The 11,682-nt window shown below is 63.1% G+C and overlaps 2 protein-coding genes across 3 annotated transcripts; one reads left to right on the forward strand and one right to left on the reverse strand.

The window, feature by feature from the left end:
* The first annotated feature begins 1,321 nt into the window (after window positions 1–1,321).
* Window positions 1,322–6,307, forward strand: RUFY4 (RUN and FYVE domain containing 4). Its single transcript, XM_086466179.1, has 11 exons — window positions 1,322–1,367; window positions 1,750–1,856; window positions 2,220–2,345; window positions 2,600–2,706; window positions 2,862–3,005; window positions 3,699–4,632; window positions 4,687–4,839; window positions 4,922–5,028; window positions 5,632–5,778; window positions 5,994–6,125; window positions 6,205–6,307. Exons 1-11 carry the CDS (start codon window positions 1,322–1,324, stop codon window positions 6,305–6,307), a joined length of 2,106 nt encoding a protein of 701 aa, XP_086322305.1.
* Window positions 6,308–7,600: 1,293 nt separating this feature from the next.
* Window positions 7,601–10,916, reverse strand: LOC104354332 (C-X-C chemokine receptor type 2-like). 2 transcript variants are annotated; one of them, XM_009961214.2, is made up of 2 exons: window positions 10,883–10,916; window positions 7,601–9,007 (listed from the first exon to the last, which is right to left on the reverse strand). In XM_009961214.2, the coding sequence occupies exon 2, from the start codon at window positions 9,000–9,002 to the stop codon at window positions 7,926–7,928; it is 1,077 nt and encodes a 358-aa protein (XP_009959516.1). In that variant the 5' UTR covers window positions 9,003–9,007; window positions 10,883–10,916; the 3' UTR covers window positions 7,601–7,925. The 2 variants fall into 2 exon arrangements, with proteins under 2 accessions (XP_009959516.1, XP_086321850.1); XM_086465724.1 differs by lacking the exon at window positions 10,883–10,916 and adding an exon at window positions 10,808–10,835.
* Between the last annotated feature and the right edge of the window lie 766 nt (window positions 10,917–11,682).

Raw genomic sequence — 11,682 nt, forward strand, 5'->3', positions numbered from 1 at the left:
GGGTGCCCCTACAGGCCTGGCACTGTCCTTTTCCCCCTGTGCAGGGGCTGCACAGGAGGACTAGCCTTGCTGACCCCCTCCCCAAAACTGACATCCCCCAAACCAGGAAAACAGGTGCCGGGGGACCAAGGTGCAGTGCCTGATGTGATGCTGGGCAGGCAGAGGGGTGACTTCTTTGCCTCCCTCCCCCCCCCAACCCTCCCACACTTCCTGCTGGCCAAGGTACAAAAGGAGAAGCAGGCAGGCACAGCGTGGGCACAGGGACACACCAGCGTCCCCCTGGAAGCCAGCAAGTGCCTCAGGGCACCCCACGGCTCCTGGTCACAGGTAAGGGGGTTCTCTTCCGGGGGGAAACTGAGGCACAGGCAGGGTGGGCAGGCGGGAAGGTGGCTCATCCAAGGTCACCCAAGGGCACCGGGACAGGAACCCAGGCATCTGGAGTCCCGTGTCCTGCTCTGCCTGCTGAGCGGCACAGGACATTCATGCATGCTTGGGCATGCTTAGGCACGCTTGTGCACACACTCCTGTGAGTGCACACGCATCCTGTTGCACACATCCCCCTGTACACACATGTGTGCTCCCCCCAGACCTGTGCCGAGCCACCACCCACGGTGAGAAGCCCAGGACCTTCCAGCTCTGTGGGCACTGTCCCTCGCCCTGTCCCCAGGGTGGCACCTGCTGCCCCCCACAACCACCCCACTGCCCTGTGTCCCCTGGCCCCCTACCCCATGCCCACCACACCCCCAAACCCCATGGCAGCCCTGCAGGCAGCATGCTGTGCCAGGGGCTCTGACTGAGGGGGGAGCTCAGTTTGGGCGGGCTGCATGTTGGGGGCTGTATGCCACCCTTCCCCACCCCCCTGGAGCCCCCCACGCCATTCGTGGTGTGAGCGAGGGAAGCGAGAGCAGAAGCAAAGGCAGCGCTTCCCCCATGCCAAACCCACATCCTGAATCCTGGGGGACAGGGGTGAGGACAGGGACACACCAGGGCAGGGGGAGCTCAGCCTTAGGAGCCCCCCAAGAAATGGGGGCAGAGCCTGGGGGCATTTTGGGACAGGACATATGGACAACTGAGTGGGTACCACAGGATGGGGCACCTTTGCCCACCCCAAACCCCCTACCCCATGTAGTGCTGGGACATGAGCAGGGAAAGGGGGTGCTCGAGCCCACACCCTCTTACCTTAACGGCGGGCAGCTCTGGAGTGGAGCTGAGAGGGGGAGCAGATCATCTCCTTGGGGCAGAGAGTTTGGGAGTGCCAGGTGGGTGCCAGCCTGGCACCTCTCATCGCTGCCCCTGCCTTTGCAGGCCCCCAGGGACAGCCATGGCAGGGGATGGGGAGCTCAACCGCATCATCAAGGACCTGCAGAGTAAGTGTGCCAGCCCGTCCCCTGGCAGCGTGTCCCCTGTGTGGCACATCTCACTCTGGCCATGCCAGGTTCCTCCTCGCACCCAGCCCATGGGCAGCGGAGGGGTATCACTGCCGGGGGTGCTCCAAAACATCCCAGTGCCAACCCTTCCACTGCTGCCTGCTCCCGTCCTCACTGCCAGCCCCAGGGGACCGGCAGGGAGCTGTGGGTACCTGTGCCCCTCACTCCCCCTGCTCCTCTGTTTCATCGCAGGGCAGGTTCCTCTTTCACCCACCAGCAGAAATCCCCAGGACCAGGAGGCCGTGGGGAGTGGGGGTGGGACGGGGGCAGGGTGCCCTCTGCGTGGGCAGGGCCATGCCAGCTCAGCCCTGCCATCCCACAGGGACTGTGGCCGAGCTGAACTGCTGCTATCGGGAGCAGAACCTGCCGGTGACGGACGGGAGCCGGGAGCTGCACAGCCTCTGTGCCCAGCTGGAGTTCCTCCTCCAGGTACCACCGCTCCTCCATCCCCACCACTCCCTGCCTCAGTTTCCCCTCAGCAGAGCTGAGAGCAGAGGGGACCCCTCACCAGACATTTTGGCGGGGGGGGAGGATGATGCCAGCCAGTGTTGTCCAGCCCTGGGCATCCCCAGCCATGCAAGCACGTGGACTAGGCTCACCCACATCCACATGTGTAATTGCACATGCTGCAAAAGGGAAACTGAGGTACAGAGCCAGTGAAGAGGGGACAGCCAGGGGACACCAGGACCCACCCTGCTGGGGGAGCTGGCTGGATCCCAGCCACACAAGGGACAGGCTGGGGGGACAGGAGACACCCCCAAACAAGCAAGCCCAACCTTGTGTCTTTGCCAGTTCGACCTCAAGGAGAAGAGGAGCTTCTTCGGGCAGCGCAAGGACTATTGGGACTTCTTGTGCCAGGGCCTGGCACGGCGCCGGCAGGAGCACGAGGGTGTTCGCTTTGTCACCTCTCTGGACAAGGTGGGCACAGGCTGGCGGGGCACCTGGGGTCTCGTGCACGCACACATGCACGCGCTTCTGCTTGTGCACACGGACTTGTGCATGCGCGCACATTCACTTGGCACTGGCACTATAGAGGGTTTTCTCCCTTCTGGGATCTCTGCTGCCCCCCAGCCCTGGCCCTGGGGACCCCCTTTCCCCCTGCATGGGCTAGGGGGGAGGCATGTGGGGAGCAGACTGGTGTGGCAGGGCTGGATAACCCCCTCTCCCCCCAGCTGAAGACCCCCGTGGGCAGGGGCCGAGCCTTCCTGCGGTACTGCCTGGTGCACCGGCAGCTGGCAGAGTCCCTGCAGCTCTGCCTCCTCGACCCAGAGAGCCTCCGGTAAGAGCACGGGGCACAGGGAGGGGATGCCTGCGGTGGAAGGGGGCACAAGCAGGGCAGGCAGTGCCCTGCAGCACCCAGCCGGTAAGAGTGCTGCAGGCACATGTGCCCACCTGGTGCATGGAGGGCTGCGTGAGCCCATTTTGTGGTTGCAGTGAGTGGTACTACGCCCGTAGCCCCTTCCTGAGCCCCCAGCGCCGGGCAGAGATCCTGGGCAGCCTCTATGAGCTCAATGGCATCACCTTCCACCTGGCCCTGTGCAGGGCTGACCTGGACACCGCCTGGCCTATGTTCTCCGAGTAAGCCTGGGGACACAGGGGGCATCGGGGGTACTGGGGGCATTGGTGGCATGGGGTGCCAGGGATATCAAGAGCACCTGGGGCTCAGCATCACAGAGCAGCACAGGGGCATTGGCCCACTGCCTTGGACCCCACGTGGCACCCTGGCTGTGCCAGCCCTGCATGCGTAGCCCCAGGCCGGCACAGACACGCCATGCGCGCCGTGCCCGTGCCTGCAAACATGCCACACATGCATGCACACACACCCCTACTGCCATCCTCTGCCAAGTAAATGCCCAAGCACAGGTTTGCTGCAACACCGTGACACTGTGACATCTGAGACACAGGGGCATGTGTGGGTGCATGTACACCCTTGCCCCCAGGCACACTTGAGGGGGGCACTCATGGATGCAGGCACTCCAGCACATTCACACCCATTTTGTTTGCTTGCATGCTCGTGTGCATGCACTGCCACAAGCACACACGCAGCTCCAAATTCCCCCCTCCAACCACCACGGGGGTCTGTGGGTGCCACCTGCTCTGTGGGTGCTCAGGCTGGCCCACCCTGTCACCAGGTGCCACCTGGCATCACCAGTCCTGCTGCCTTCTCCATCCCCAAAGGCTGGCTGTGCCCAGGGAGCTCTGAGGGAGGGTGGCAGTGCCCTGCTCACTCTGGGGGTGACCTGGTGGCCCTGAGCCCCATGTCCCCTCTAGGACACTGGTACGGTCCAGCCCGGTGGCCAGGAGCAGCCCATCAAAGGTGGCCCTGCAGACAGACGATATCAGCACCACGGCTCATGGATGGCCTGATGGCATCGCCCATCCCACTGCGGCACCCTACGGGGCGCCAGGCCACCCGTGCCCATCTGCTTTGGCTGCCCTGCACACCTCCCCGTCTACCCCACCAGTAGAGGTGAAGGATGTGGAGGGAGATGTGGCGGACATGGAGGTGAAGAAGGATGTGGAAGAGAAGGATGAAGAGGAGGTGGAGAAGGAGGAGGAAGAGGAGGAGGTTGAGGTCGTAGAGGTTGACGCGGAGAAGGATATGGAGGTGGACATGGAAGAGGAGGATGAAGAGGAGTTGGAGGAGGATGAGAAGGACATGGAGGACGTGGATGTAGAGGAGCTGGAGGATGCACATGGCGCTGGCAAAGCGCCCCAGCCCGATGGTGATGGGGAGCCTGGCACGTCCCCACCGCCCAGCACGGGGTGCATGCCGGGTTCCCCACCACCAGTGCCTGGCCAGCTGGGTGGGACAGAAGAGTCCCTGCAAGTGCTGGTGTCCCAGTTGCAGACCAAGCTGGGGCAACAGGAGGAGGCATCACGGGCACTGGCAGCCCAGCTGGCACGGGAAGAGCGGCGGCACCGGCGGCGGGAGGAGGGCAGCGCCCAGCAGGCCCAGCTGTGGGCGCGCGAGGCCGAGGCGCTGCGGGAGACCAACGTCTTCCTGGGGCAGGCACTGGCAGCGGCGGTGGCGGCAGGGGGCCCGGGGGTGCTGGCACGGGCGCAGGAGGAAGCGCGAGGCTGGCGGGAGGTGGCGGAGGAGCGGGGCGCCCGGCTAGCGGGGGCGTTGGCAGAGGTGGCAGCACTGGCCTCACGCCTACGGGACTGCCAGGCGGCACTGGTGGCGGCAGGACGGACGGACGCGGTGGGGGGAGAGGTGGACGCGGTGGTGGGACAGATGGATGTGGTGGTGGGACAGACGGACACGCTGGAGGATGCCAGTGCCCCAGCCGAGGTGGCCACTGTGGAGGATGTGCTGCGACGGGCGCTAGAGCTCGCCTGTGGACCCTATGAGCCCCTGCCAGACTCCCAGGAGGAGGGGGAGCCTGGCACAGCCGCCAACATGGCCATGGTATGAGCAAACCCAAGGGAACCCTATGGTGGGGTTTTGGGGGGGGGGGGGGGGGCAGGGCTGAGCCCCTGCTCTCCCACAGCGCTTGGCCACCCTAGCTGCCACGGCGCGGGAGGAGGCCTGGCAGAGCCGGCAGCAGCTCCAGGCCCAGCAGCAGAAGATGGTGCGGCTGCAGGAGCAGCTCAGCAGGTTGGACAAGGACCCCCCACTTCCACCACCTCACAGTGGGTCCCCCCATCTCCACGTGTCATGGAGTTTCCCCTGGGACCCCCCCCCCCCATGATGCCCCAGTTAGACCCAGGGGAGCATCACCTGGGAATCTACAGGGAGACAGAGGGAAGGATTTGGGGAGGGAGATGTCAGTTTGGGGCCTGATAGGTAGGTGGAGGGGTGGAAGAATGAATTTGGGGCAAGTAGATGGATGGAGGGGTGGATGGAGGGATGAGTTTGAGGTGAATAAGTTGATGGGCAGGCACACAGAGGGATGGACGGATGAATTTGGGACAAGTGGATGCAGAAACAGAGGGATGAATTTGGGGTGAGTACATGGATGGATGGGTGGGCAGAATGCCAGAGGGACGGGTGTAGGGAAGGATGGACAAACAGCTGGGAAGCAGATGGGTGGCTGGCCTGGCAGATGGCAAGGTGCTCGTGGGGATGGGGAGCCAGCTTGGGGATGGATGGGCAGTGGATAGAGGGAGGGAGGGAGGGAGAGAGGGAGCAATGGATGAATGGATGGAGAGATGACCAGCTGAGGGACAGGGGGACCATCTCCCCACTGCCCTGCACCAGGGCTCGGCAGGATGGGGAGCGCTGGGCATCGGCGCTGCAGCGGGCACAGAGGGAGGCCCTGGAGCGGGAGGCCACGCGCGGCACCGAGCAGGCACGGCAGCAGGAGCTCATCCGTGACATGAAGGAGCGGCTGCTGGAGCTGCTGCGGTGAGATCCCGGGGGACCCCGTCGCTGCCGGACCACGCACGGACTGGGGGACCCAAATCCCTTTGCCCAGAGGAGGGCACCAGAGCCCAGGCAAATCCCGCTCACCACCCTGGGGAGACTTTGGTGCCCACCTTGGGTCTGGGGTGCCAGGGTGTGCTCCTGGACCCCCACCACTGGGCATGCTCCTGCCAGAGCTGACCTGTCCCCTCCTGCAGAGAGAAGGATGCCCTGTGGCAGAAGACAGAAGGCATCGACCCCCCGACGCCCAGCCCGGCGCCCCACGATGCAGGACTGTGCACTCGCTGCCGCAAGGATTTCCGTCTCCTCTCCCGGCGGTACAACTGCAGGTGGGCTACAGGGGGCACCGGGGGTGGCACCAGCATGGCACCGGGACGGCACGGCTCTCACCGCCTGCTGTCTCGGCAGGCTGTGCCAGGGAAAGGTGTGCCACGCGTGCTCCGTGGATGTGGGCAAGCAGGGGCGCTGCTGCCTGCTTTGCTACCAGCAAAGGCACCCACAAGCTACATGAGCTGGGACCTCGCACCGTGCATGGGACACCCCCTGCCCTGGCTGCCTCCTCTTGGACTTAACCAGGGACCCAGGCATCCAAGGCCTGCAGGCAGGTCCTGCTGCCCAACGTTTTGGGTTTGGGATGTGTCTTTCCTATGGCTGGTCCACAGAGAGGGAAATAACACACTCCTGCTACCCCTGTGGCTCCTGTGTCGTCTATCGGTTGTCACCAGATTGATTCCCAGGCTGGATGCAGGGTGGGGGAATGCCAGTATGGGGATGTCCGAGTCCTCCTGGGGGGGAAGGGGTGTCCCAGCTGCAGCCAGGCTGAGCCACCATCTGCTCTGTCCCACTGCAGGAGGCCACAGCGGGCAGGGGAGACAGCTCTTGGCCAACAGCCCTGGCTTCCTGCCAGGCTGTGAGGAACCGCTTGGGCAAGAGGTTTCCCAGATGCAAAGGTGATGGGCTGTCTCTGCACAACACCCCTGCTGACCCTGCTTAGCCCCATGTCCCCAGGGCTCCCCATATGGTTGCCAGGGGACCCCCATATCCAACCATGAGCCAGCTCACGGCTGGCACCTGCTGGTGCCCCTCCATGGTTAAGGATCCCTGGGAGCACAGAGCAGGGAGGATGGAGAAGCAGTACGGGACCCCCATGGAGAGATGCTTGGGTGTGCTGGGGGAGGCACCCTAATGCCTGGCAAGCAAGGTGGCAGGAGGGACCCCAGCAGGGTCACAGCCCTCTCCTCAGCCCCTCTGCCCCGCTGTAGTACCAGCCCCAGTTGCCCAAGATGGGGCGGAAATGTCCCAGTTGTGTAAGGGACAGGTTCCCAGCCCTTTGCACAACAATGTCCTGGCACCGCAGCATCGGGGGTGGGGCAGGGGGTGCCCATGGGGCCAGCACCCTTTGGGCAGGGGTCACAGGGCTGGCTTGGTGTTAGCAAGGGGCTGCCCAGGGATCTTGCGGTGATTTACTCCACTGAGGCTCAGATTGGGGTCAGGAGCAGGGTGGCTTTGTCCCCAGGTGAGACAGACGCTGCATGGTGACCCACACACCAGGGAAACGCCAAGACCTGGCTGGGTGGCTGCAGGGAGTGAGATCCAGGTTTGGGTCCCCTCTGGGGACGCACAGGATACCGAACTCTCTGCAACAGCCTCTTGGGCAACAGCCCTTCCCTGGCCTCTACCCACACCCCACCGGGCTCAGCTGGCACCACTGAGGTGGGGACCCCAGGAACCACCATCCCTGGAGATATGCCCTGTCCCTGTCCCACCATCTTCCTCCCTGTGGCAAAGAGGAGCCAGCCCTGGGTGACTAACCCCCCCCAACTGTTTTATTGCTGGGTGGCTATTGGCCACAAACACCATCCCCATAGCAGGGTCACGGGGTCCCCAAAGTCACAGGCTCTACCCCAAAGAGCAGGGAAGGTGGGTGGCAATTGGCATCACTCCCCTGGCAATGAGGTCCTATCCACTCGCTGCCCAAGCCCCCTTCCAGCCGGGGTCCAGCATCCAGTGGGGGCCATGCCCATCCCTGTGGCATTGCTGCCTGCATCCCAGGGGGCTGGGTGAGGATGCTGGGGTGTGTGGGGTGCCAGAACCTGCTGGGAGCTGTGAGGGTTGGGTCCCATCAGGGCTCAGAGGGTGGTGGAAGTGTTGCCAGATGTAGAGGCATAGGAGGTGCGGCCATAGCGGGCCACAGCATCCTTGCTGATGAGCCCACGCTGTGCCAGGATCTTGAGGAAGCTGTTGCGAAACTTCTGCCCAATGAAGGCATAGATGATGGGGTTGATGCAGCTGTGGGCAAAGCCCAGGACCTGTGTGACGGAGAGGGCTGTGTCAATGCGGTTCCTTCTCTCGCAGGTCTCAGCGATGGCCCGCGTCCTCATGAGGGTGTCGCTCACCAACGTGATGTTGTACGGCAGCCAGCAGATGAGGAAGACCAGCACCACGGCAAAGATGACCTTCATGGCCCGCTGCTTCTGGGTGTTCTTGGTCTGCAGGAGGGTGTGGATGGTGACGCCGTAGCAGAAGAGCATCACCAGGAGGGGCAGGGCAAAGCCGAAGGTCTGCGGCAGGATCCGCAGCACCACCCGCCACTTGGTCGTGTCCTCACCGCCGATGCGCTCATAGCACACAGTGCCGTTGCTGGGCGAGGTGAAAGCCTCACGGAAGAGCAGCACAGGCAGAGAAAGCAGCACGGAGAAGACCCAGATGCCCAAGCAGACAAACTTCACCCAGTGCCTCTTCTCAGTGGCAGCCCGGGTGGCATAGACAATGGCCAGGTAGCGGTCCACGCTGATGCAGGCCAACAGCAGGATGCCGCTGTAGAAGTTGGCCTCCTGCAGCACAGAGATGGCTTTGCACATCACGGTGCCGAAGACCCACTCATGGGCTCGGTAGGCGGCCCAGAGCGGCAGGCTGAAGGCAAAGAGCAGGTCTGCCACGGCCAGATTGAGCAGGTAGACGTCGGTGACAGAGCGGTTGGTGTGGCTGGAGGTCACCACCAGCACCACCAGTGCATTCCCCACCACGCTGAGGATGAAGACGAGGCAGTAGATCACCACCACCAGGTATTTGTTGAGGACAGAGCTGTCGGGCCGGCACGGCGCAGAGGAGATAGCTGTGTCGGGCATGGCCGTGCTGTAGTCATAGGTGTAGTTGTAGAGGGAGAAGATGTTGGAGAAATCCCCATTGAAGGAGAAGGACTCCATTTTGCCTGTGGAGCACAAAGCAGCATGCGTACAGGGAGGGAGGGTGGTGTGGGCCAGGGGTGACAGCATCTTTGGGTCCCCTAGCATCTCCATTGCCTCCCAGGTCCACTCCCAGGCGGTGAGGCAGCCCCCCTCCATCACTCCATTGTATCCACACTGTGCCAATGGGCAGTGCTGCAGGTGGACACTGTCCCTCATACGCCCCTTTGTATGACACCCCCAGCACCCCTCATTCTAGTCCACTTCACCTCAACTGTGTCCCTTCCCTGTCTCCCATGGAGGAAGGCGTTCCCCCACCGACCAGCCACCTCTTCTCAGGTTGGGGGACTCCCCCAGCAATGCAGCATCATGTGCCTCCAGGAGGCACCTGATCCCTCCAGCATCCCTGGGTCCCCCTGGTTTGTGTGGGTCTTTCAAAAGCCTCTGAGCTCTTTGGGCATCCCAGGGCCCCTCGGGCACCTGCAAAGTCCTTTGAGCACCTCTGGATCCTTCCAGCCTCTCCATCCCCTCAAGCATCACTGCTGGTGCTGCTCCTCCTGCCACCCCATGCGGTCACAGTGCCCATGGCAGGTGGCACTCAAGAAGATCTGAAGGTGGTTTCATGCCCTTCTTCCCCTCCAGTTCTGTCCCTGCGCAAGTGGTTTCACACACCAGACGGAAAGACGTGTCACCCCTTGCAGGCAGCTTTGGAAATATTTCACGTCTCTGGTTTTCCTGTTGCTCAGCTGGGCACTGCCGGGCATCACCGTGTCCCCTGTGCTCAGCCGCAATGGGGAAATCACAGGTGACAGTCGCTTTTCCTGTCTCCTCACGTGTAGGACACCCTGCTCTGTCCCTGCCTCCCCAAAGACCATTGGGTTTCAGTCTTCTCCCAGTATGGATCCAGACTCTCATTTTACTCGTTTCACCCCTCTGCCCTGCTTCTGAGCCCCCGAGCCCCTCAGGGCTTGACGATGCCGGAGCTGCTTGAGGGTGCCTAGTCCCCACAGCACTGGGGGGTTCTTGGCCCCCAGCTGGCCCCGTTTGAACCCAAACCCTCCCTGGGACCAACTTTCCCCTTCTGCATGGTGGGAAATCACCTCTGTGGCTGGGCTGCTGCCCCTACCCAGAAAAATCCCTCCCTGGCTCTGGCAGCCCTGCTCCTGTGGTGATCTCGGGATGGTGATGCCCCAGCATCGCAGATGACCACGGCTGGGGACACTGCTGGTGCCAATGGGGGAAGGTCCGCTCGAGTGGGGCTGCCATGGGCATGGGACAGAGCTGGACACCAGCACTTCCCCTCGGTCTATTTTTGACTGCTTCTTTCTGCCTCCCCACTCCAAAATCCCAGCAGTTCCTCTAGGATCGGGTATCCCCCACCCGCAGGTACCCCACAGGCGGCCCAGCTGAGGGAACAAGCAGAACCTCATTTCCCCTCCTGGCCCAGGGAAGGGCTGGCGGACACTGGGGAGGTGCTGAGGGTTCCTGTGGAGAGGCAGGAGGAACACGCCGTGGGGAAGCACCCTCCCAGCTCATCGCTGCACGATGAAATGGGAGCGGGTGCTTCCACCCGGGGGCACCCACAGCCGCTGACCCTCGGGACCACGGGGGGGTTGCACTCCAGATGAGCCCTGAGCACAGTCCTGAGTGCCCCCACCCATCACCTCCTGCTCCCCCTGCACCAGGCAGCCCCTTGGGCAGATAGAGCAGCCCACCCCAGCCCCCGGCCCAGCCCACTCTGCATGTAACAGTGCTCAGCCACGTGCTGGGGGGCCAGCAAAGCCCGAGGAAAGCCCCATCTCCAGTGGAGCACCCCGAGGACTCACCACTTGCTGCCCTTTGCTGTCCCCCCAAATCTGGGGTCTTCTCCCCGTCCCAAGCCAGTTCTCACTGGGAATTACCTGGGCACAGGGATGAATCCAGGCGTCACCCCCAAAGGGCTCTGTCACGGAGTGTGGCGGGACGCAGGGCAGCAACAAGTCCCGGGGTCCTGCCAGACGGAGGGTCCCTCACCTGCACCCGCTGCCGTGCAGCTTCCCAGCGCCCCTTCCCTCCGCTGCCCAATTTATGCTGCCTGGGGAGGAAGCGAGGTTGCAAAACCTTCTCCCAGCATGAAGGGGAAGTGGCAGCCCACAGCCCCCCGCCACCCTCCTGCCCCAGAGTGTCCCAGGACACTTGGCAGTGGGTGACACTGCGATGCACTCAGGGGTGCATCACCCCCCCTGCAGTGATGCACCCTGGGAGTGTCCAGCCAGGGGTCCCCACTTTTTCCCTGTAATGGGTCTGCGTGGCAAGGTTTTGGTAGCGGGGGGGTTACAGGGGTGGCTTCTGTACGACGTTGCTAGAAGTTTCCCCTATGTCAGACATAGCCAATGCCAGCCGGCTTTAAGACGGACCCGCCGCTGGCCAAGGCCGAGCCAATCGCCTCTGGGATAACGTATTTAAGAGAGTGAAAAAGTTGTTGCGCAGCAGGAATTGCAGCGAGTGAGAGGAGTGAGAATATGTGAGAGAAACATCCTGCAGACACCAAGGTCAGTGCAGAAGGAGGGGGAGGAGATGCTCCAGGCACCAGAGCAGCGATTCCCCTGCAGCCTGTGGTGAAGACCATGGTGAGGCAGGCTGTACCCCTGCAGCCCATAGGCGGTGGAGCAGATGACTGCCTACACCCCGTGGAGGGCCCCCACGCCGGAGTAGGTGGATA

The sequence above is a fragment of the Leptosomus discolor genome, chromosome 5 (genome assembly GCF_034619465.1).
Source record: "Leptosomus discolor isolate bLepDis1 chromosome 5, bLepDis1.hap2, whole genome shotgun sequence".
Classification (NCBI taxonomy): Eukaryota; Metazoa; Chordata; class Aves; order Leptosomiformes; family Leptosomidae; genus Leptosomus; species Leptosomus discolor.

What these genes read in the sequence shown, in the direction of transcription:
- RUFY4 (XM_086466179.1), top strand. Translation starts at nt 1,322, where the DNA reads ATGGCAGGGGATGGGGAGCTCAACCGCATCATCAAGGACCTGCAGA. An exon ending in CATCATCAAGGACCTGCAGA is followed by an intron (nt 1,368 to 1,749) that starts GTAAGTGTGCCA and finishes GCCATCCCACAG; the next exon opens with GGACTGTGGCCGAGCTGAAC. An exon ending in CGGCTGCTGGAGCTGCTGCG is followed by an intron (nt 5,779 to 5,993) that starts GTGAGATCCCGG and finishes CCCCTCCTGCAG; the next exon opens with AGAGAAGGATGCCCTGTGGC.
- LOC104354332 (XM_009961214.2), bottom strand. Translation starts at nt 9,002, where the DNA reads ATGGAGTCCTTCTCCTTCAATGGGGATTTCTCCAACATCTTCTCCCTC.